Raw genomic sequence first — 26,037 nt, forward strand, 5'->3', positions numbered from 1 at the left:
ACGTGCCCTGCCATTTGCTGCCTGCACATCAGCCAGGGGTGCTGTTGCTGTGACCACCCCTGCTGGAACCGAAGACTCCCGACTGCTTTTCCATCGCCCCACAGCCCAGCCCCAGGACCCAGTTGCCCACCCACTCCTGCCTCTGGGGTTGCCATGTCGGGCACTGCAACATCTGGCACCAGTGGCAACCCCCGGCCAAGGAGGCAGAGGGGCACCAGCTTCACTGCCACCGAAGTTGGTGTCCTGATGGAGCATGTCCTGGGGCAGTATGATGCCCTCTTCGGAAGGTTGCGCGCCGACAATGAAGGACGGACTCGGATCTGGATGGACATCGTGACTGCCATCAATGCGGAGGAGGTGGCAGTCCGCGACTACGAACGTGTCAGGAAGCGCTGGGAGGACTTCAGGTCCAGGACCCTCAACAAGGCCCGGCGCCTCCTGAAGGCAGCGGATGCTAAGGGGCGCCGGGGCCACTTGTCGGAAGATCAGATGAGGGTCCTGGAACGCATATCCCCAGCGCTCCACATCCAGGTCCTTGAGAGGCAGACCCGTCTGGAGTCGAGCGGTAAGTGTACATGCATACTGATTGTAAGCTGTGCGTGTGGTGGTGTGCCAGGAGTGTGCAGGTTGAACATGTATTTTTATGTGGGCAAGTAGGGGGGGTGTACAGGGCCGTGATGGTGACACATGCGAGGGGTCTCATGTGTGACACATGGATGGTGCTTGTGTGTATGGGCTTGCATGGCACAGGATGTGGAGGAATGATTGTCAGGTGTGACATGGATGTCGATCAAAACACTGCGACAGTTGGCGGAGGTGTACACATGCATGCAAGTTTGGTGGTGTGTGTGCATGTGTAGTGTACTCCCTATGTTGCATGTGATGTGTGGATGACCTTTGGCTGCTCATGCTGTTGTATGTGAATGGATGGTGCTGGCTGTTGCAATATGGCTGTGGTATGGCTCATGTGTGCAAGTTGAAATGACGTGTGTTGGGGATTGTGATGCCATGTCTGAGGTTTACCAATGCCACTCATGTATAACTGTCATGTGTGTATGAGTCAATTTTACAGTGCCCTGATGCCTGTGTTTTCTTTCTCCCTGTCTGCAGCGTCAACTGATGAAGAGGGCGGAGAAGGTGCTGTGGAGCACAGCGGCATGGGTCGCACCACCAGCCGGAGACGCAAGGCCCGGGTCCCCCTCCCAGGTTCTGATCTCGTCGGGGAGTGAGGAGTCCGGTGCCATGTCCCAGGCCGCAGCTGCCGAGGGGCGGTCCAAGAGGCAGAGGTTGGAGTTGGACTCCTCGGCAGCAGAAGGGGCAGCTGGGACCCCACAGGGCCCAACGGAGGAAGATGGCACGGAGTCATCCAGGTTGGTGGGGGGTTTGGTGGAGGAGGAGGCCATGCAAGCGACAGAGGCGGGGTCTGGAGGTGGGGATTCCACTGGTGCTAGTGGTGCAGTGCAGGATCAGGGACAGGAGGCAGCACAGGCTGCCGCGGAGGTGCCTGTGTGCAATCCTGTCTCTGCTCCTGTCACTGCATCATTTGCACCAGCGGGGATGCCTACCTCCAGACCCGTTCTCAGGGAGGGGATTGGCTTACAACACCTGGCCTTCCTCTCCCTGTGGATGTGGCTATCCTGCACCAGGTTGAGCCTGTCCAGGGTGGGGTGGCGTTGCGTCAATGGGCCATGCGAGCTGACCTGCAGCGTTTCATGATGAGTCTGCACGTCTTCTCGCATGGCTCATTGACCGCGTTGACCCACTGGGACAGCTCACCAGGGCTGGATTCCTCCGTTTCCTGGACCTTGTTCCGACCCCCTTCTCCACAGAACCCCCCATGCCCCAGTCGTCCTCCATGCCATCTTCCCACCCATGTGACACCTGGGTGCCCTGTGGAGCTGCCTCCGACCGTGCGGCCAGGCTGGTGGACAACAGATCCCTGCCACAGTCGGGAGTCGGACGTCCAGCAGGGGTGGCCACATCAACGACTGCACCCCAGCTGGAGGAGGATGTGCAGGCACCATCGGACAGGGTACATGGACAGCAGCAGCTGCAGCAGCAGCAGGAGGCTGTAGGTGGGAGCCACGATAGCTCGGGGCCTTCAACATCGGAGGGGCAGGCATCGGCCAGAGGGCAGGAGGACCCTGGACGGGCAGTGTCTTCCGTGTGGTAGCGGTTGGGCCACGCCATAGATGCTGAGCGGCGGCGGGCGGAAGAGGCGCAGCTCACGATGGTCAGGGCGGAGAACTCCATGCGGAGGGCCCTGAGGCGGGCCGAGTGCCTCGAGGCAATCCGCAGGGAGTTGGAGGTGAACATGTCGGCTCCCTGCGGACCCTCGGTGCCATGGAACAGGACCGCCTCCGGGACATAGACGAGGAGTTCGATGATGCCCTGGCCCGGAACACCACTGAGTGAGCCGCTGGACTGGCCCGCCGCCATTGTATATAGTTATTTAGTCATAGGTTTCCTTTATTGTTTATTTTTATTTGGAGTCGACGGACACTGCTCCACCTTTTGTATATACTTCCATTTTGGTAGGTTTCATTTCTTCTGTTGGGATGATGGACCCTGAATACTTTGTACATAGTTGGACTTTGCATTTGGATATTTTTTTTACTATGAATATTTTTTTCCATGGAGCAATGGTTTTCTATTTCTTTTTTCCCTTCATTTCCTTTTTATGGACTTGAACTTTGGAAGACATTTTTTTGGATTATCATTTATTGATTTTATTTTGAAAAGGGACAGCCAGCTTAATTTTCTTTATTTTATACTTGTGTATATTGTTTAATTTTGATTGCCATTACTGTTGTTTTTAATACATTATTTTGATTTTTTCATTTTTCAATGTGTGGTAGCTCATTGTTTTCATGCATGTCATGATATGGGTTTTCAGGTTCACTTGCAACCATTGTGTGTGTGTGAGACACATGTGTTCATTTACATTGTTTCCATTGGAGTAGTATCATGGGCGCATGTAATACTTGGTTGTGTCTTTGGGCTGTGGTGGCTGGCCATGAGGCCCATGCTTGAGGATTGTCAGGGCCTGTGGGCAGGGGGACATGTGTGGGGGCCTGGTGGAGGCTGCCCCTGGTGGCTGGGGGGTGGGGGTGGTGGGAGACATGAATGGGGGCCTGGTGGAGGCTGCCCCTGTACTGCTGGGGGGTGGGGGTGGTGGGAGACATGAGTGGGGGCCTGGTGGAGGGTGCCCCTGCACTGCTGGGGGGGGTGGTGGGAGACATGAGTGGGGGCCTGGTGGAGGTTGCCGCTGCACTGCTGGGGGGTGGGGGTGGTGGGAGACATGAGTTGGACATGAGTGGGGGCCTGGTGGTGTTGCCCCTGCACTGCTAGGGGGTGGGGGTGGTGGGAGACATGAGTGGGGGCCTGGTGGAGGGTGCCGCTGCACTGCTGGGGGGTGGGGGTGGTGGGAGACTTGAGTTGGACATGAGTGGGGGCCTGGTGGTGCTGCCCCTGCACTGCTAGGGGGTGGGGGGGTGGTGGGAGACATGAGTGGGGGCCTGGTGGTGCTGCCTCTGCACTGCTAGGGGGTGGGGGTGTTAGGGGACATGAGTGGGGGCCTGGTGGAGGCTGCCCCTGCACTGCTGGGGGGTGGGGGTGATAGGGGACATGAGTGGGGGCCTGGTGGTGCTGCCCCTGCACTGCTGGGGGTGGGGGTGGTGGGAGACATGAGGTGGACATGAGTGGGGGCCTGGTGGAGGCTGCCCCTGCACTGCTGGGGGGTGGGGGTGATAGGGGACATGAGTGGGGGCCTGGTGGTGCTGCCCCTGCACTGCTAGGGGGTGGGGGTGGTGGGAGACATGAGTGGGGGCCTGGTGGAGGCTGCCCCTGCACTGATGGGGGGTGGGGGTGGTAGGAGACATGAGTGGGGGCCTGGTGGAGGGGGCCCCTGGTGGCTGGGGGGGTGGTGGGAGACATGAGTGGGGGCCTGGTGGAGGGTGCCCTGCAATGCTGGGGGGTGGGGTGATGGGAGACATGAGTGGGTGCCTGGTGGAGGCTGCCCTGCACTGCTGGGGGGTGGGGGTGGTGGGAGACATGAGTGGGGGCCTGGTGGAGGCTGCCCCACAGTCCTGGGGGGTGGGGTGGGTGGGAGACATGAGTGGGAGCCTGGTGGAGGCTGCCCCTGCACTGCTGGGGGGTGGGGTGGTGGGAGACATGAGCGGGGGCCTGGTGGAGGCTGCCCCTGGTGGCTGAGGGGTGGGGGTGATGGGAGACATGAGTGGGGGCCTGGTGGAGGCTGCCCCTGCACTGCTAGGGGGTGGGGGTGGTGGGAGACATGAGTGGGGGCCTGGTGGAGGCTGCCCCACAGTCCTGGGGGGTGGGGGTGGTGGGAGACATGAGTGGGGGCCTGGTGGAGGCTGCCCCACAGTCCTGGGGGGTGGGGGTGATAGGGGACATGAGTGGGGGCCTGTTGGAGGGTGCCCCACACTGCTGGGGGGCGGTGGGGTTTGGGAGACATGAGCAGGTGTGCAGGGTAGTCCCCTGTTTTGTGGGCTGCCTGCAGGGGCCGTGGAGGGTGTACAGGGAACACCTGTGAGGACCCACCCAGCCTAATCGCGTGTGTAACTTCCCGCGCACCCCTGTAATACACGTACCCAGCCAAATCGCGTGTGATTATTCCCGCGTACCCCTGTAATACACGTACCCTGGCTAATCGCGTGTAAAACTTCCCGCGTACCCCTGTAATACACTTACCCTGGCTAATCGCATGTAAAACTTCCCGCGTACCCTTGATATGAACGTTACACGCTTTGCGTTTCTTGTTTGGCAGCCCTGTAAACTGGTCCAGGGTTAGCGCAGCCCTTTGCGATGATTTAGCGATTTTGATGGCTTTTCCTTGCGCGAGGGCGTTCTTGGGGGCGTTACTGGCGCTGCTGCAGGGTCGCTGCGATACTCTGCGCCACGGCTGGTTTGGGAGCCTAAAATCCATGAATACGCTGTGCGCGGAAATCGGTTTTGGCGCACGCCCCTGGCGCAGACAATCGCACGCGGACACTCTGCGCCAGCCGCTTGTGACACTTTTCTGCGAAATTCTATGAATTACCCTGATAATTTTTAATGTTTCATGATGTAATTTTTGGATTCTTTCTTGGAGTCTAAGACCATGTAGACTGTAAGTCTCACGATTGAGAGACAGTACATAAGAGTAAAGGGTTGCCTAGAATTTGTAAACTGAAAATGTTATGCCTCCGATATTTGTTTACCAGACAATGAAAATGGTTGGACACGCAAACAAATTGTACATCTCCTATATGTAATAGGACGACAATCTGTTTCAATATAATATTATGTCAACCTCAGCCTAAAACATTACCCACTGTGGAACAATAGTGGTCAGGTATACACTAGTTTGTCGCATACAACACGTTCATTAATAACTTAACTGTAACGAAACTTGATATGTTACGTTGTACCCATATCCGGCTAACATCCATGGCCTTTGACTAAGATAATGTGCCGGCTAAGATGTATGACTCCACCTGTCTATCTTTTACCAATATATATTGGGACTCTAGTTTCTAACATTTACGTATCACACAACCTTCCATGCAGCCCCTGGCTGATGCCCCGTCATTTTCTTTATGAGCAGGCAGACCTATTTTTCCTCCTCAACCTTGTACTTCTATAGGTACCACTCTTTCTCTGATCCGGATGACAATGTGGACATTTCAGTATTCATTACCATCCACTCGCACAAACTCTTAGACTTGAATTGTCACTAATGTCCGAATTTCAGCTACATCTACCTTATGATTATAAAGGTTATCTGCACTACTTACCTCTTTTAATTCTAACATTAACTAATTGTATAGTTCTCGCGCTAACGCGCGCACGCATTACGTCACCATGTTTACATGGGTGACGTCACGTTACGTTAAAACGTAATGACATCACCGGTATGCACCGCTATTTAAGACGGCCATTTTGTAAGCCATTCCAATAGGTAATATTCAGTCCGCTATGGACTCTGGTACTCTCTTCCTAAACCCTTGCTACTATAGGTAACAAGTTAGTTCACATATGTAATTTTTTACGCACTTCCATATATTATTGTCTTTTAAAGACTACATTTTGTATTCGCTTAGATTACTTCTGTCCTAATTGACAGCCACGAGACACGAGGCATCCGTGCCAACGTTATCTTTTCTCCAGACGATCCCCAGTAGTCACCAGCCATCTTCCTGGCCTTTTCTAGTCAACACAAAGGATAAGAATTGATACCTCCTTATAAACCCATCACAATCTATAGCTTAGATATTGAGTTAACATATCTCTGAATAAGGACTCATAGTACAATGTACAATTGAAAGCAATGAGCATGCAATTATTTATTTTTGGTCTACATAACAGTGAACGTATCGCAGTAACCTAAATTTCTTGCTAAATTTGATGACACATGCTGTTGTTAAACACCCATGAGACAAGTGTGTAAATGGAGGATCTATTGTTTGTTTATTTAGGAAATTAATCTAATACATGAATTGAGTACACCAAGGTGTTGAATATACCTTGATCAATGAGATTTAAGTATTTTACTTTAAGAAATGTAAATGATTTGGAAACACCACTATAAAATAAGTAATTATATGTTTTTCTGTAAACTTTCTTTAGATATGATTGAATGCAAAAATTGAATATGCCCCGGAAGAATAGATGTTTTTTCTCAAAACGCGTTGGGCCCCTTGAAAAATAAAACTACATTTGAAGAAAAATTATTTTCTAAAGAAAAATTCTTTTCTAAAATTATGTCTTGATGTTTACCATTTATGATCATACATTTTCTGTTTGAACAAAAAGAACACATACCTAGAGTATGTTCAAAAGTTAACCTTAACTGTTTAGCTCATTCACTGAGCTTGTGAAAGTGTGCAGGGGACGGGAGTTCCTTTATTTAGGAACTTATTTCACTCCGCCATGACCCCCGAGGAGAATGTTTCTCTTCCTGTTGTGAAAAACCAGAGAGTGTTTCACAACCTAGTCCGCAGGGATCACTAACTCAGGTGGCTAGCGAAAGGCCATCGCTTTTGGATCCCGACCCTGAGGGTGGACAAGCAAGGGAGGATCACATGGGTGGGGTGGTCCTCTGGGAGTGGGGGAGAAGCACCCAATGGTGAGACATGGTATCGCCCTTTCCACAACCCATCTAACCCCTATCCCTGTTTATTTTATGGGAAACTACAACTCCCATAATTCCTCCCCACCTTGTCTTGACAAAAGTACTGCACCAAGGAAGATGGGAAATGTAGGACAGAAGGGTAACCTCCTCTAACTTGCATTGGCCCTGTCCCTGTAATAAGGCCAAGCAGAGTCAGGCACGTAGTTCTAATAACGTACACCTGCCACTTATCTCCAATTGAAAATAAAAGGTGGCGCACACAGACATACTTTGAGCGAGGCTGGGTACGAGAAGGAAGGTACAAGTTACTTAAATGTAACTGTTGTTCTCCAGCATGGGTCTGGCATGGATTCACATGCTCATGAATATTCCCCGTCGTCAGGCTGGGAATCCTCGGTAAAGAAAACATCAGTTTCAGTTTCGTTTCTGAACTGTCTTTCTACTAATAACCAATCACTGGTCTCTGGGTAATACTGCGCCCAGCCAATGACTGCCCTCTACCCAAGCCCCTCCTTTGGCAGCAATCTTCAGATTTGGTAGCACAAAGTGGCAGGAGGACCAAGAGAAGAGCCGCAAAGGGGTTGGAGGGAGTATTTGCATGTGAATCCATGCCAGACCCATGCTGGAGAACAGTTACAGTTAAGTAACTTTTTCCTTCTCCAGCATGGGGTCTGGCATGGATTCACATGCTCAAGAATACATAGCAGTACACACATGCACAACCACGGGAGGTGGCAAGGCTCAACATTAAGCATCTCTTACCTCCTCACCAGGCTCACCTTCAAGCGAACAGGTTCCGCAGCACTGCCTGGCCGACTCTGGACTCCTCACTGGAATCCCGGTCGATGCAGTAGAATGTCATGAAGGTGTGTGTCGACCTCCACGTAGCAGCCCTGCAGATGTCCAACAGGGGCACACCAGATAGGAATGCTGTGATAGCAGTGATCGCTCTGGTTGAATGGGCTCTAGGACGGCCGGGCAACGGTCGGTTTGCCAACCAGCGACAGTGCATGATGCAGCCGGAGATCCATCTGGAAATAGAAGCCTTCGAGAAAGGCCTTCCCTCGGTTCACAGGGCCAAAGTTCACAAACAGCTGTGATGTCTTCCGAAAACTTCTAGTGCGGTCCACGTAGAACTTCAGCGCTCTAGCCTCATCCAGCGAGTGCAAAGTCCTCTCAGCCGGCGACAGGAAGAAAACAGGTAACACCAAGGGCTCGTTGAGATGGAAGTCTGACGGCACCTTGGGCATGAAGAAGGGGTTTGTCCTTAGCACTACCCTCGTCTCGTGGAATGTCAGGTATTTAGGTTTACAGGAGAGGTCCTGGATCTCTCCCACTCGTCGTGCGGAGGTGATGGCCACAAGAAACGCTGTCTTTCACGATAAGAGCTTCAGCGGTGTAGAATGCAAGGGCTCGAATGGGGGACCCATGAGCCTGGTCAGTACCACGTTGAGCTCCCACACCGGGGCCGGAGCCTTCACCGGTGGGAACGAGCAGAACAGTCCTTTCATGAACTCCTTCACTAGGCAGTGAGACCACAGCGACGACTGCCCCGGAGTTCTGGTGTAGTAGGAGATAGCGTAGGATGGCGCCTCCTTCCCTGGCGAGAAGATCCGCGTCTGTCGGCAGTTTGACTGGGGGGGGGGGACGCTGACATGTCCAGAAGGTCCGGGAACCAGATCTGCCTCAGCCACGCCGGTGCAACGAGGATTATCCTCCACCGGGACCGTCTGAGTTGACTGATGAGTCGCAGCAGCAACGGCAAAGGTGGGAACGCATACAGGAACAGGCCGTCCCAGGGGAATGAGAACGCGTCGCCCATGCTCCCCAGCTGGGGAAACCTGGTGGCGAACCTCTGGCACTTGGTGTTCGTCACTGTCATGAATAGATCGATCTGGGGATTGCCCCATCGGCGGAATAGGAGATCCACTTGATCCTGCCGAAGCTCCCACTCGTGGCAAGAGCGCAGCTCCCTGCTGACCGAGTCGGCGATGGTGTTCTTTACTCCTGCCAGATGGAAGGGTAGCAGGAACATCCCCTGGGCCACGGGCCAGTGCCGCAGATCCTGCGCGTCCTTGGATAGGGCTGGGGATCTGATGGCCCCCTGCTTCCGGATGTAGAACATCGTGGTGGTGTTGTCGGTGAAGACCCTCACCACCTTGCCCTTGAGGGTCGGGAGGAAAGAGCTGAGGGCCCAGAACACGGCCCAGAGCTCCAGGCCGTTGATGTGTAGTGACCTCTCCTCCGGGAAACAAAGGTCTATTGCGTGGAGATCTCCGGTGTGCGCCTCCCATCAGTCCAGGGAGGCGTGCGTCGTCACTGTTTCCTGATGTTCCGGGGTCTGGAAGTCCATCCCCGCCGCTAGATGGGCGCATGTGCCCCACCGCCGGATCGCCTGGCGGAAAGTCTCGTTGAGGGAGATCTTGTCTTTGAAGCTGCCCGCTGCTTGCTTCCAACGGGCATCGAGGAACTCCTGTAGTGGCCGCATCCGCAACCTGCACAGTCGTACGAGGTAGATGCATGATGACATCATGCCGAGCAGGGACTTGATGGACTCACCCTGGCCACTTCCATGGTCAACAACCGTTGTACCTTGCCCAGGATGGCTTTCGTCCTCTCCTCCGACAGTCAAGCCAACCGTGCCACTGTGTCGAGTCTGGCTCCCAGGAACAGGGCATCCTGCGACGGTACCAAGGTGGACTTTGCGAAGTTGATCGAGAATCCCAGTTCCGTGAGCAGGCGGACGGTCTTCGCTGTGTGATCGACGGCGAGTTCTTTGGACTTTGCTCGGATGAGCCAATCGTCCAGATAGGGGTATACGTGGATCCCTTGCAGGCGCAGCCGTGCTGCCACCGGTGCCAGGCACTTATTGAAGACCTTTGGCATCGACTTCAAATCGAAGGGCAGGGCCGTGAACTGGTAGTGCCGCCCTTGGACCACGAACCGTAGGAACGTTCAATGTCCTTTGTGTATGCGGATGTGAAAGTAAGCATCCTTCAAGTCCAGCGACGACAGGAAGTCGCCTTCCTCCAACTGTCCTAGCACGTGCTGAAGGGTGACCATCCTGAAATTCTGGGATTTGATGCATCTGTTGAGGCGGCGAAGGTCTAGGATGGGCCGCCAGCCGTCGGTCTTCTTTCGGACGAGGAAGTACCACGAGTATACTGTCGAGCCCCGGAGCCTCTTTGGGATGATTTCTATTGGGCCCTTTTTCAGCATTTCAGCATTGCTCGTACCTCCAGAAGCAGCTGTGGCACGTGGTTTTCTTTCCTGGCCACATGCGGGAAACAGGGACACTTTCTTTGAAACTCCAGGGAGTGCCCGTGGGCCAGGGCATCCAGCACCCAATGGTCGGTGGAGATGGACTCCCACACGCTGACTAATTTCGCCAGCCGGTCTCCCACCGGGGTCCTCGGGTGGGGGCCTGACGTCACGGCCGGTTCAGTCTTGTTTCGCCGAGGCCTTGCCACATTGGCGACGACTACTGTGTCCTCCTGTCTTGTTGCGTCCCCTATAGGCTTCCTGCAGCGCGGAGCAGGCTGCCTGGCGGTACGAGGAACTGGCGCTGAATCCTTTGGAGGCACCTTGAGACTTGCCTCCGGAAGTCCAAAAAGGACAGCCTTCGTTGATGGAGAGAACCCAGGGCCCGGGCCGTCTCGGTGTTCGCTTTGATGGCATGCAGTGACTCGTCCACTGCGTTGCCAAACAGGTTGGTCCCATCAAAGGGCATGTCCAATACCCTGGTCTTCATGTCATGACGGAAATCAGTGGCCCTGAGCCAACCGTGCCGGCGAAGGCAAACGCGTTGCCCATCTGGCGAAAGCTGGTGTCGGCGATGTCCGTGGCCACTGTGATGGCGTGGTCCGATGCCACCTCAACTTCCTGCAAGATTTCAAGGGCTTCTGCCCTCTTGTCATCTGGGAGGAAGTCCAGGATGGGAGCAATCTTGAACCACAGCTCCCTGTTGTAGCGCACCACGATCACAAGGGTGTTGGCCGCCTTGATGGTCGCTGCCGACGAGATGACCCATCGTCCCATGGCATCCAGCTTCTTCCCCCTCGGCGTCTGGCCTGGAAGTTGATACCGTTGCCCCTGCCGATTTCTTCTTGGCCACCGCGGAGACCACTGAATCCGGGGACGGCTGTGCCCTAAGGCACATAGGAGCTGAGTCCGGGACCCAGTACTTCTTCTCGTACCGGTCCCTCTTCGCAGGGGCCGTGGACGGGTTCTTCAGAAGGGACAGTCCTTCGTCCCAGATGTCGTCCAGTAAGGGCACTGAGAGGACGGTCTTTCTCTTGGCCTACCGTCGTTGGTAGAGGAACCCTTCCTTCTTCTGCTCTTTGGGGCATAGCTGGAAAAGCTCTGATGCCCTGGCGATCATGGCGTGAAAGGATCTAATTTAGTCGGGCAGGGGGCCCGGGCAGGGGGTGATGGGAGATCCATCCCATCGTCACCACCATCATCGTTCGTCCCCATCGTCTCCATCCCCGTTCCGTCCCTCGGAGGAGGGGATGGGGGTGAAGGCTGGAAGGGAGGTGGAGGATGGATTCACCTCTGCTTGTTCGGTGGGCTCCCCGACGGTCCAGGTGCCGCTGGATCGTCCGCTGGTGGTAAGGGCAACCTTGTCCTTATCTCTGTACACAGGGCCTGCAAAGCCATCAAGATTGCTCCCGAATTGTCTTGTGGCATCTGTTGCGGCGGGAGAGAAGGCTGGGGCGCAGCGTCCTCCGATTCCTCCACGGTCCGTGGTTCCTCGTCGGCCCCACTGTTGCTCTCTACGTCCGCCTCGTCGGGATCCCTCCCGTAGGACCTGGCCTCCTCAAACTTCTTGTCCAGGACCTTTTTTGACGTCAGCCAGCTCATCTTCGGAGATGGTATCTGTGTCCGTTAGGGCTACCGTGCCCCCATCTTTCTCATCCCAGGGTTTCACGGGGGTCTCATCGATAGGCTGCAAAGATGTTTCCCCTCCTGGGTGGCAGGGAAACTCTGGGCCCGGAGGTCGTCTCCACTGGGGTAGCCTCCACAGGCTTCGCCAGGGCTGCCACGACTCCTTCAATCGAGGCCTTCGTCCAGGTGAATCTGGGCCTTCATGACCTTGGGCGCGTCTGAGGCCTTCAGCTTGGGACGGAGGGTCTTCACCTTGCCCCCCCTTGGCTGTCTCTGTTGGGATCGACCGGGGTTTCTCCCGAAGCTTACCCGGGTTCTCCATTTTCCTCTTCACCGAGCCAGAACGTTGGCTCGTGGATGATGGCGTTGCTGATAATGCGCCCTGCCTGGGAACCGAGGAGCCCGAACCAACGGCGCTCCTGGTGCCCGCGGACTCGCAGTGCTTAGCCTTTTGTTGGGCCCCCATCGCCGGAGCGCCCTCAAAGGTCTTAGAAGACCGCTCGGACCTCTTCTCACCTGCTGCTGAGCTCTTCCCCTCCAGCCAGTTAGTGAGCAGAGTACGACGGTCCTTCATTGTCCGGACGGACATTTTCTTACAGAACGCATAATCCTTCTCCACTTGCAATTTGTCATTGTGAAGGCAGTAGGAGAAGACATTCTGTAATCCACATCCAGGGCAGATCCTAAACAGCTTGGATCCAACAGACGTTATGTCTCCTTTGTCCTGGGGCCATGACCACGTGGGGTAGGCCTCAAAGATCTTCCGGACTCTTCCAAGAAGTGAAAAATTCCAAAATGGGTCCCTGTTAATCGGAAGAAGAATCGGTGGAGCTTGAGGCTCGAATTGACTGAAAAACACAATATGCAGTAAAAGCTCAAGAGCTACAGCACGAGGACTCCCAACACTTGAACGTGTGGTAAAAATAAATCTGAGGAAGGCTGCCAGAGGAGGGGTTTAGGTAGAGGGCAGTCATTGGCTAGGGGCAGTACGACCCAGAGACCAGTGATTGGTTGTTAGTAGAAAGACACTTCAGAAACAAAACTGAAACTGATTTTTTCTTTACCAAGGATTTCCAGCCTGATGACAGGGAAGATTCATGAGCATGTGAATCCATGCCAGACCCCATGCTGGAGAAAAGCTCTTCCCGAAGCGGAGGCGAACGAGGCTGTGGGAGTTGGAAGGCCAACAGGCTAATCAGCAATTAAGGGGATCGAGAGAAATTCAGGCAAGATTTCCAAGCTTTCGGGAAGCGGTGAGTGTTCAGAAGGCAGAGCCGAGCGAGTGGAAGAAAGAATCCTTCAGGGTGCCAGGAAACGGACCGCCACCCACCCGGGTGAATGGCAGGGTTGGGTCGAAGCAGAGAAGGTGTTGATAACCACCTTGAGCTGCGAGGAAAAGATGAAAAACATTAATTTAACACAACCAGTGAGTTATCGAGCACAATAAAATTCTGGTTGATGTTAAAGGGAAAGTGACTGTGATTTGAAAGTTGAAGGTTGCGCATGTGCCTAAAAAAACGCGGCTGAAGAGAGTAATTGTTAAGAGAAAAGGATACAGAGTAGCAGAGTGGTCCTGCGAGAGGAAGTTGCACAATCAAAAATCTCTGTAAAATGTTATGAACTTTTTAAAAAGATATTTCAAGCGGAGATCAAAGGAAAGAGTTTAAAAAGGGGAAAATGAAATAGCTAGAATGTGAAACAAGCCAAGATGGCAAAAAGTTAAATATAAGAACTTTCGAAAAGGTCAAGAAGGCAAGTGAAAGAATATAAGAACTAGTATGGTGCTACAAGTATGGATTGTAAAATGAAGGAATATTGAAAGAGGTCGAAGTGGCCATGCAGAGGTCTATGTAAATTCCTTGCAGTTTCGCAAGTCTTCGACAGTGAAAGAGATTCAAGATAAAACATGGGGAAGGGATACCCCACGAAGTACAAGACAGGCTCGAGCCCGGCAGAGGGAAGCCTGTGCAGAATTGTGAGAAATGGAGAACATATAAACTGAGTATTAATAAGGCACGTGAAGCCTAAGGAAGTGAATGAACTACCAGAAATTGAAAGCCTAAAGATTGAACTGTTGAACTGTACATGTGAGCCAAAGTGTGAAAAACTGAACTGTGCCATCCGCCTGTTTATCAAGAGACTTTCTAGACCCCGTGGGGTTGAACCTTAGGAAGGGAGTTGGTGCTGAAGCCATTCTGACATTTCGTTTTGACACACTATTTCCCCCTGTATATTCCCTTAACACATTTGTTATCCAGAAAAGGAGGGCAAGGTTAGTTTTTCTTAGTATAGGCCTTTTTATTTTGACTAGACTGGACGTATTTGTTATTGTTTAATGCTCGAGATTACTCTAATTTTAGAGTTAGGGCCAGGTAGGAATTCTACCATCCCAAACAAATTCGTAAATAAAGGTTTTGAAACGTGTATCCATGTGTCTGTGTCTAGTGCTCGATACTATGCCTTCCTAACAATCTGCTGCTCTGTGAGCGTCTTAGCTCTCGGTAGCTCCATGGGCTGCTTTTTTCTCTCGGTCCACAGTGGATTGTTCACTTATCTTCCACCCAACGAGGGGGTGAGCTTTCCTCCCATTCTCTGTTCCGTATTGAACAGGGTTAGAAACTATACCAGCCATTGGTGTGGGAAGGGGTAAATCATTATACAAGTCGACTCCCACGTAGCCAACAAACCTATTAGTTTCATGGGGTAAAGGAGGACGAGACATATCTCTATTTATGGACTGGGTGTCCTGAAAGGGGGGAGAAAGTGGGAGGGGGACAGGTCACCCCAGTGGGATCCAGCTTGTCTGTCTCCTAGGGGTGTTCAGGTTAGCAGGCTCATCTATGTAGTCCCAAAGGGGGGTGGTTCCCCCTTGGGGAGAGGGGACAAATTCCCTAGATTGTCACATATCCCCCCCCTCATCATTGGCTTTAAGCCCCCCTCTATGTAGCCAAAGGATAGTGTCTGAGGAAACCTAGATTGTCTTCTTCTTTCCCCTTTCGGTGTTCTACTGTGAAGCAAAAGGGTTATAGATCTAAAAACGACCTCATTACCCTGGCATTGGTGTCTTAAGTACATGCATGTTAAAGGTGAATGGTCAGTAATGAGTCAGAATTTTCATCCCATCACGTAGTACCACAAACTAGCGATAGCCCACTTGATCGCCAGGGGCTCCGACTCCTCATTGCATAACTTTGTTCCTGAGAAAACAATTTTCTCCTGGTGTGTAGGACTGGGTGTTCTTGGCCATCATGCAACTGGGATAGGACTGCTCCTGTGCCCATCTTGAACGCATCTGTCTGCAAGATCAATTCCCTATTAAAGTCGGCCACCTTCAGGATGGGTTAATTAGAAAGGGTCCTTTTCAGCTCCTAGAAGCTATGTTGGTCTTGGAAGGTCCAGATAAGTTTGTTGGGCCGGGCATTCTTAAGCTTGTCGGCAAGATTTGCTGCAATGGTGAAAAGGTTCTGAAGGACCTGCTAGCCCTAGGAAGGCTCAGAGTTCTCCTTTGGTCTTTGGTGAAGATGTTCATGCCACTGCCTTCACTTTTAGGTATGGGGCTGGATGAGACCATTGCCTAAAAAATAGCCTGGGTATTTCACTGCATTTTGGACTAGATGCCATTTCCTTGGATTGGCTCCATGTTGGTCGAACGGGAAAACGGTAAATTGGAAGGCAGTTTTCTCTTGATCTGAAAGCTTCAATGAAACTTTTAAATAACCTTTGGCTAAGACCAAGGTGACAATGAAATCAGCATTTCCCAGTCGCTCAATAAGCTGATTCTGGGTATCGGGTAGTTTTCTAAAACTAAGCTTGAATTCATTCTTCGAAAGTTGATACAGAAATCACCAGGAATCATTAGGTTTGGCGAAGAGAACAATTGGGGATGAACGAGGGCTCCCAGAGAGTTCAATTACTCCTAGTTTCAACATCTTTGACATTTTTTCCTCTATAATTTTCCTTTGAACATCTGGGATTCTGCAAGTTGACCAACTGTCTGGAGTTCTAATATTGTGGATTTTATTTATTTTTTTACTTTCCCTGGTTCTTTGGAGAAGACTTCAGGGAATCACACCAGCAAATCCCAGAGGTCCCTCTGTTTCTCGCTAAGGTTCTCAGGGATCTGGCTAGCTTCATTTTCATTTCCCACCAAGAGGGTTACCTTGGTGACTGATTTGTTCAATGGGGCGTGCCCACCAAATCTTTAGTAAGTTTACATTGTATATTTGGGTCTTTGTCTCCTATCAGGTTGGGTGACTACGTAGTTGAGCGGGCCTTTATGTTTGAGGATCCTATAGAGCCCAGATCACATCAAAATCATCTTATTTTCAGAGATGGGTAACAAGACTAACACCTTGTCGCTTACTGAGAAAGACCTAGCTACTGCCTGTTGATCATAAACTCCCTTCTGGTGTTCTTGAGCCTTGAAGAAGCAACGTAATATTTCCCTCCCTGCCCCATGCTGGACTTTAATTTGCTGGCTGTCTAAGCTATAGGTAACAGAGCTTCCTCCCTCTCATCCCAAGTTTCCTTCAATATGTTGAGGACATATCCGCGTTCTCAGCCATACAAGAGTCAAATGGGGATACCCCCTATTCCCCAAGGAGGATTGAGGATTTGATCAGACTGTAAATAGTGCCCAGGCTATCATCTGGTCCGAATTCTTCACGTCTGTCTCTACCAATTATCTAGATATATGCTTTAGGGTCTGGTTAAAGTATTCTATAAAGCCACCAGTCTGGGGTGATAAACAATGTCCTCCGGGTCTTGATGTTGGGTATCTCCTTCACCTGCTGCATAAGGTGAGACATGAAGATCGTACCTGGATTTGCTAGAATTCTTTTGGGCACCCCACCCGGGACAGAAAGGGAATAAGATGTTTTAGTAGGTGTTGTGCAGTATTGTTTCTCATTGGGAGAGCCTCTGGATAGCAGGTAGCGTAATCTAAGATTACAAGGATTTATCTATTGCCCACTTTGGACGATTGAAGGGGCACCAATATATCCATGGCAATACTAGAAAAAGTAATTACAATCATGGACAGTGGTTTTAACGGGGCTCTGGGAACAGGGGTAGTAGAAGTCTTCTGGCGAATTACACAATTGACCACATAGGTCTTGACATCAGAATAATCATGCAGTGGATTTGGCTTTTGTTGACAAGACTTGGAAACACCCTTTCTACAGACTGCTTGCTTTACGGGGACACAATGATCAAGCAAACATTCAGAAAAAGAAAGTCAACTCATTTTCTTGAATGGTACATTTAAATAATGTTTTGAAATGATACTTCTTTACATATATAATTTTCACTTTGTAGCAAATATTGTGCATTACCTTTTTTGCAGTACAAATGGCTAAATGACCCACACATATAGGTCCGTCCGCCACTGTGCATATCAATGTGTAATTGGTAGTCATGCAGTCCATACTGAGAATCAATATCATCCAGGATGGGTTTATGATCAGGAAAAACAAAGGGCCTTCAGTAAAAAATATAAAAAAGAGGTATTAATGAACTGCCCCCCCAATTTCATGCTTCTAGAAGAGACAATACAAAGATAGATAATGATACTGTATGTCAATATCAAAGGGCCATAAATACATTTTGGTTAAGCAAATGCCCCCAGGATAACATTGTGACATTTAGTTGAACAAGTTACTCTCTTACCTGGTATTGTTCTTTCGATGGGATGGTCCGACGACGTATTCCATATCTATGACAGTAATCACCACAGCTGTGCTGCTTCAGAAAATCTTTTGGCGTCTGCGTCCTGTGTCAATGACGTCTACACGCTGTCCTCGAGGGCCTCCGTCGAGCCAACATCACTGGGTGTTATAAGTAGGACGCACGACGCCCGTAGCCTCAGTTGTAGTTTTTTCCCCCAGAACGTGTGGCACCAAACCACTGCCAGTATGACCATAGAAAGCCTTGCGGAAACGTAAGCTGCAATCGCATAAGAAATTCTGTAGCGGGGCAGGTAGGGAGGGAGCGATATGGAATACGTCGTCGGACCATCCCATCGAAAGAACGTTACCAGGTAAGAGAGTAACTTTTTCTTTGAGGGGATTGGGTCCTCCGACGTATTCCATATCTATGACAGACTCCCAAAGCAGTACCAACGTATGGAGGAGGGAAAAAGAATTTAGAATACAGAAATTTAGAATGCCCAATTAAATTGCAGAGTAAAGGACCGCTTTGCCAAAGGCCAGATCCTGCCCATGGATAGAATCTTGCGAGTATTGTCGTACAAAAGTATGGACTGAAGCCCATGTGGCTGCTTCACAGATGTTACGAATAGAAACACCCCTCTGCAGGGCAGTAGAGGCAGCCATACCCCTAGTAAAATGGGCCCGTAAGCCTACCGGAGGGTCCTTACCTGCTAGGCGGTAACATTCGGAAATGATAATCCATCTAGACAAAGTCTGCTTAGTCACAGCTTGTCCCAAACGCCTTCCAGCATAACCAATAAAGAGCTGATCATCCACTCTGACCAGGGACATGCGTGAAATGTAGAAACTTAAAGCTCTCCTAGGAACCAACCTATGGAGCCTCTCCTCTTCCTTACCAGGATGTGGAGAAGGATAAAATACCGGAGGAACAACCATCTGGCTTAAATGAAATTCCGACACCACCTTCGGAAGAAAGGAAGGACGAACTCTAAGGACAACCTTGTCCTTATGAAACACAGTGAATGGTGGCTTAACTGAAAGTGCCTGCAACTCACTCACTCTGTGAGCGGAAGTGACCACAACTAAAAACACAGTTTTACGGGTCATCAGCCTCAAAGAACAAGAATGTAAAGGCTCAAACGGAGCACCCATAAGAAATTTCAGAACAAGGTTCAAATCCCAACCAGGCACCTGGAAAGGTGACGGCGGAAACACATTAGAGAGTCCTTTGAGAAACTGAGAAATTAAAGGAATTTTGAAATAGGAACACTCCTCAGACGAGCGCTTAAATATAGACAGCGCCACCAGGTAACCTTTAACAGTACCCACTTGCAGGCCCCTGTGGGCCAATGAAAGCAAAAAAGACAGAATGACAGGAATGTCACATGAAAAAGGATCCACATTCTGAATCCTGCACCAGTCACAGAACTTTCTCCAACGGCAACGGTACAGGGACTTAGTCGCCGGCCGTCTGGCTGAAAGCAACACCTCCATCACATCTTCAGGGAGGTCCCAATCCTTGTACCTCAACCTTTCAGAAGCCAGGCGGGAAGGTTGAGGGACCTGACCTCTGGATGGAGAACCTGACCCCCCTCCCGTGAGAGCAGATCGTCTCGGTAGGGAAGACGACGTGGAGGGCAGATGGACAAGTCGAGAAGGTCCGGGTACCACGTCCTCCGGGCACATGCCAGAGCAATGAGGATCATCCAGGAACTGAACCTCCGTAGCCTGGGCAGAACTTGCGGGATGACGGGGACTGGAGGAAACACATACAGCAGTGGGAAGGACCACTCCACCACAAACGTGTCTCCTAAGGCTCCTTTTGGAGGAAATTCCCGCGTGCAGAACCTTTTGCACTTACGGTTGACAATGGAGGTGAAGAGATCCACTTGAGGGGTCCCCCAGACGGCAAAGATCTCCAGGAGAATCTCCTGAGCCAGCTCCCACTCGTGAGAGATCGCGCTCTGCCTGCTCAGAGAGTCTGCCGTCTCGTTATTGTCTCCGGCCAGATGAACTGCCGAGATCGAAACTTCCTGCTGGATGGCCCAGAATCCAAGCTGCATCGCCTCCCTGCACAGAGGAAGTGACCCAGCCCCCCCCTTTTTGTTGAGGTAGTGCATGGCCACTGTGTTGTCTGTCAGAATCAGGACATTCTTCCCTCGCACAGTCGGCAGAAAAGCCTTCAGGGCAAGCCGGACGGCTCGCTGCTCCAACAGATTGATATGGAGTCTGGAGTCTGGACTCTGACGGAGACCAACGACCGCTGACTGTCAACTCGTTGGCATGAGCTCCCCATCCCGTGAGGGATGCGTCCGTCACGATCGTCACCTCCGGCCACGGCAGCCAAAATGGAGCCCCCCCCTCCTCAGATTGCCTTCGACGGCTCACCACAGAAGGTCCTGGGCGACTGAGGGCAGCACCTGAACGGGGTCAGACATCCTGGTGGTGGACTGTGACCACTGGAGCTTGAGGGCCCATTGCAGAGATTGCATCCGCAACCTGGCCTCTGGCACCAGAGGAATGCAGGATGCCATGAGGCCGAGCAACCTCAAGAACTCGAACGCCGGGAGCGTCTGGGCAAGTTGAAACTTGTGCACCATCTGCTGAATGTGAAGAGCCCTCACCTGGGGAGAGAAACACTGCCCCAGGGATGTGTCGAGCACTGCTCCGATGTACTGGAGCTTCTATGTTGGCGACAAGTGGGACTTCAAGTTGAGGGGGAAGCCCAGCTTGTGAAGGGAGTGGCAGGTGACGGACAGATGATCCAGGACCTGCTCGGGTGAGCGTGCCCTGATCAACCAATCGTCCAGGTAGGGGTAGACGTGAATCCCCCCCTTTCCTGAGATACGCTGCCACCACCACCATGAGCTTGGTGAAGACCCTCGGGCAGAGGTCAATTCGAATGGCAGGACCCGAAACTGAAAGTGTGAGTCGCCAACCTGAGGTATTTCTTGTGCTTTGGATGGATCGGCACATGAAAATAAGTATCCTTGAGGTCGAGAGACACCAACCAGTCCTGAAGTTGAAGGGTCTGGAGGACTTGAGAAAGTGTAACCATCTTGAACTTGTCCTTCCTGAGGAGTTTGTTCAAACCGCGCAGGTCCATGATGGGTCTCAATCCCCAGTCTTTCTTCAAAATCAAAAAATAAGGGGAATACCATCCCTGGTTCGTCTCTGCTACAGGTACCAGTTCTATGGTGCCTTTCTCCAGCATGGATTGAATGTCCTGCGCAAGGAGCGGATCCGGACTCTTCAAATAGAGATTCCATGGTAGATTGTCGTGAGGCCTCTGCCGGAAAGGAAGACAGTAGCCGTGGATTATGATCTCCAGAACCTACACATCTGAAGTAATGGCACGCCACTCTACAAGATGCTGCGCCAGCCTTCCCCCCAACTGGCAAACCATGGGACATGGCCTCATGACTGAGCTGAAGCGGCTGCAGCAGTGCCTGAGGGCAAAGAGGCAACTGCCCGAGCGGCCTTGGCACCTCGAGTACCCCGTTTTCCACCTCTGGCACTCGTACGGTGGCCCCTTTGACTAGCAGCTCCTCTCGATTTACTAAAGGACGAGTAATATCGAAAGGAACCTCCCCTCCATTGTTGTCCCCTAGGACGAAAAGGCAGAGGTTGGCGAACTGCAGCGCCCAACAACTTCTCTGCAGCTTTAGAGGTCTGCAACCTCTCAAGGCTCTCGTCAGCCTTGCTGCCAAAAAGATGTTCACCATCAAAGGGCATGTTGAGGAGTCGAGCTTGCACATCAGGAGCAAACCCAGACTTCCGCAACCACGCAAACCTGCGTATTACGGTGCTTGCCGCCATGTACCGGCTGATGCAATCAACCATGTCCAGACCCGACTGAACGGACTCGCAGATGGCGTCCTTGCCATCCTGCACGATAGCAAGAAAACCATCCCGTTCCTCCCTTTCGGGAATATGATCAGCCGCTAAGGAGATACAGTTCCACAGAGTGTGCGTGAAACGAGACAAGGCACAAACGGAGTTGGCAGCCTGAAGCGCCATACTCCCAGAAGAAAACACCTTTGCCCAGCCGTCAAAACGTTTGTTGTCCCTATCAGGAGGGATGGTAGGGTATGATGTCCACTTTGCGGGGGCCGTAGCCGCCTGCACCACCAAACTCTCCGGAGTGGGGTGCGTGGTCAAGTAGCAGGGGTCGCCACTGGCTGGGTGATATTTCTTCGGCAAGGACTTGCCCACTGCGGAGAGACTCTCCGGAGAAGTCCAAGCCGCAGCCACCCTTTCTCTGCAAGGCCATATGGAATGGTAGTCCGGGTCAGTTGGTGGACCTTGGTCAAAGATATCAGTCAGATCATCCTGCTGAAAATCCTTAGGGGGGGGCAGACCACCCCAGGTAATCCGTGACCCTCGACATCAGGCGCTGGTAAGAGAAGTCGGCATGCGTGCCAGGCTCAGGCCTACCAAACTCCACCTCCGGAGAGGTGTCCAGCCCACTGGCGTCGTGGAACGACTGGCGCAGGTCCTCAAGCTGGCTATGACCAGAAAGGAGGCCATCAGGAACCTCTGTAGGAACCTCACCTTCCTCAGACCTCTCATCCACCTCAGAAATATAATCCAAAGGCTGGAAAGAGGGTACAGAAAAAAGAACAAAGACATGTTTAGCCTTGCCAGAGCCTTTCTGGGGGGTTCCACCGTGCCACGGGGTACCCCTGACAAAGCTGCCTCGAAAGGAGTTGAGGGCGTCGACAGAATCGGCGTTGACATCGAGCGCGGCGCCGACAGCTACGGCGGCGTCGAGACAGGCCTCGAGGGCGGAGCCCCGAGCGTGTCTCTCGACAGCCTGGGCGCCGATGGCGTCGACGACTTCCTCAGAGGCGGAGTCTCGAGAGAGTCCGTCGACGACCTTGGCATCGCCGGCGTCGATGTCTTCTTTGAAGACTTCACAGGTTCTCGCGGTCTCGAGGGTGTCAAGGACCGGGACCTGGAACGGGCATGCCTAGAGCGACCATCCTTGTCCGATCGGGACCTGTAAGGTGCCTGGTGGTCGCGACGACTGCTCAAGCCCGAAGGCGGACGAGCTGTGTCACTAGATGGCACGGACGGACCGGGGCCCTGCGATTGAAAAATCGCCAACATCTCCTTTCGGAAGGAATCCCATTCCTCAGGAGTGGAATGCTTGTTGGGACAAGCAACCCGCCAACGGGCAGAGTCCTTGGACGAGGACTGGGAAGGCAACCTGTGACGGCACTTCCTGGAGTGCCTCGAAGAGGCAGAGGAATGGCGGGACTGACTCCCAGACCGAGAACCCCCGGACTCATGACGACGATGCGGAGAGTCGCCCCTCGAATCATCCGTCGAAAGACCAGTGGCACGTGACTTCCAGGGCTTGGCCACCTTACCGACCGACAGCTTCTTCTTACATTCCTGCAAGGCCTTCGATGTGAGCGATTGGCAGTCGACACAGTCATCCGTATCAAGGTCCTCCCCGAGGCACCAGAGGCAAGCGTCCTGCGTGTCCGTCAGCGACATCTTGGACCCGCACACCCGACACTTCTTAAACCCAGACCGCGGGTTGGGAGAAGCCGAAGACATCATACAATGTTCAATCAAGAAACAGGTTCGAAGAACCGAAAGAACAGGATTCAGTAGAATCTAGGTGCGCCGAGATCTCCGAAGCGAACAAGTTCGCGGAAAAAACAGAACTGAGGCTACGGGCGTCATGCGTACTACTTAGAACATCCGGTGACGTTGGCTCAATGGAGGCCTTCGAGGACGGGGTATCGACGTCATTGACGCAGACGCCGGAAGATTTTCCGAAGCAGCACAGCTGTGGTGATTACCATCATAGATATGGAATACGTCGGAGGACCCAATCCCCTCGAATTAGACAATATATTGTAATAAGAAGTGTTGTAGGTCAGAAATAGGAGACATACAAAAGGACATGTTCAAACACAACTTTTATTTAAAATATAGGAAAACCTTTAGGTCCTATAACCACGATGCGTTCCCTGCTCCATAAAAACAACAAAGGGGTGCTAGTCAAGAGGCCGAAAAAACATCAGGCCTCGATCAAATCTAAGTTATCCTAACCTCTATCATAGCACTATAAAAAGAAATGTGTACACAAAGAAATCCACAAACACAGCTTCCCATCTTCACACGTCTAAGGTTTGATAAGTTACAAAAGTCGCCAGTGCAATGTCATGAAATTTATTAGACATAGATTAACTAATTCACATATTTTTATCAATATATACAAAACATACAAACATTAAATAAAAGTAAGTCACATTAAAACATGAAAAATGGCGTTGTGGGGCTAGCAAAAAAGAGCCCATAATTCGCCAAATGAGATCTACTTACCACAGCGTGATTGTGAGGTTAGTAGGGGCGTGAGGGAAACATTTCAATCAGTTAATGAACCCTCTGATATATTGTACAATTCTCCCATACTCTATATTATAGAACTTGCATTTACTATAAAAAGAAAGACAATCTGGTTTTCTGACACCCACCAAAGAGTTCTCCAAAAATGAAAAAACAAGTCTCTTCCAACTCCTGATTTGTCAGTTCCACTGAACCAACAAAAGCGTCTCTACCAGGTTTTTTACGGAGAATTCCAATGAATAAACGCAAACAAAATATATATTATTTTAAGGCTCTTAAAGCTTTATCAGCTGGTCCCAACAGTTCTCGATTTACCCCTTCCTGGGGGTAGATTAATCCAAAAAGCCGGTAAAGTGGCACAGCGAGTAGAGTGCTCGCTTTGACATCTGTGCAGAGCCTGGTAACACAGGTTCAAATTCCGGCGGGGCCAAACTCAGCCTTTCATCCTTCCGAGGTCGATAAAATGAGCACCACACACCGTGGGTAATAAGCAGCGCTCAGATACCTGAGGGTTTGTAGCGTTATATAAATGCCAAATTATTATTATTATTAAATACGTTCTTTGGGTTTGTGGCTATTGGTAATGAGAAAACACCACTCTTGTTGGATAGGCCTACTTTCAGCCTCATGTAGATTATGAGCTTGTTTAGCCCAACTTTGGGTCGGACTTGAATGGGAGTTTCTCCAGCTCCCTTCTGGGTCCTCTTGAGTATCAGCCATGGGTGGGCTATGGGCCTGCTCGGTCCAGCTTTCTTTGCAGCCTCTCTTGTTCCCTTCAGGCATCTTCTAGATATCAGGCCTCTGGGCCCCACTGCGTTTATGGTTTTTCTTACCCAACTCTTGGGGTCTTCTGGATATCAGCCCAAGGTGGGCTATGGTACTTTCACACTGCCCTCCATGCACCATACCAGCAATGCCATGTACCTTTGTTCCAGTGGCAGTGATTGCTTGGGGAGGCAGTCTCCAGGGCATGCGTGGACCCGCGTAGTCGGCCTGGCCTTTGACTGTGTGGTCGGCTGCTTTGCCTTCGTCCTCTCCTCTGGCATTGGAGGAGCAGGACACCAGTACGTCTACATTTAGATTTCCAAAGTAGACTCCTGTAAGGCAAGGCAGACCAGCCAGGCCTTCTTAAGGAAATCAGGTGATTATCTAGGCTCCCTACCCTCATTAACTACCCACCAACACCACTCATTACTGCCTACCACCTCTCTCTTAGACCTTTGCTGACAGTTTTTCCATACTCTCATTGATACACTGGACAAGCTAAAGAGCAGAATCCTGAAATGACAGCTAAAAGATAGCAAGGGTAGAGTAGGGGAGTTGAAAGGATGGTACCTGCCTGGGTCCTTGGCAACAGTCCGATTCGCTTCCCTGCTTGTAATACAGTGTGGAAGCTGGTTGTCATCTCAGTCAATTCCCTGCTTTTATCAAGAGCTGAGCACAGCAAATTGCCTAGTTCCAATTTACCCAACTGACTAGTGTGCCGTTGTGTGTAAATTAGGATTTTAAAAATGTTCCCAATAATCCACCCCATGACTGCTTACTTGGTGGCAGCGCATCCTGAGCTGCAAACTGGTGGCAATATCAAGCATTCATGCATGAAGGAATAAAACCAAAAGGCAGCAGAGAGGGAAAACTTGCAGGTTCTGTGTCCGATGGTTATTCAGGACATATATCCTTGCATGACAGACATGTCTACCATGACCATAATAACCATCCAAACAAATACTCATACTCGCACACAAACTTGTCAAAGCCACCCTACTGCTCTTTGGTGGGGCATGCGTAAACGCCCTACATGCTAAATTCAACAGTTATGTGATTTCTGATGTTGTTTGTTGTGTAAAAGTAGACACTGGTTTGTTGTTTTGAAGTCTTTTTTAAAGAAAACTTCCTTACAGTATTGATTATCATTAGCACCAATTAAACATGATCATTAAGCCATCACCCTAACTTCTACGATCAAAGGTATATAGGTCT

General features: G+C 51.3%; 1 protein-coding gene across 2 annotated transcripts in view; it reads right to left on the minus strand.

Moving 5' to 3' along the window:
* Positions 1 to 26,037, minus strand: part of FBXO15 (F-box protein 15) — a 758,839-nt gene that overhangs the window by 185,437 nt on the left and 547,365 nt on the right. For both annotated transcript variants that reach the window (XM_069620708.1, XM_069620709.1), the window contains one exon: positions 17,356 to 17,501. In XM_069620708.1, coding sequence (XP_069476809.1) covers positions 17,356 to 17,501 — 146 coding nt within the window. The remainder of the gene's footprint in view (positions 1 to 17,355; positions 17,502 to 26,037) is intronic.

Source organism: Ambystoma mexicanum, chromosome 5q (assembly GCF_040938575.1).
Source record: "Ambystoma mexicanum isolate Mex_15411 chromosome 5q, UKY_AmexF1_1, whole genome shotgun sequence".
NCBI lineage: Eukaryota > Metazoa > Chordata > Amphibia > Caudata > Ambystomatidae > Ambystoma > Ambystoma mexicanum.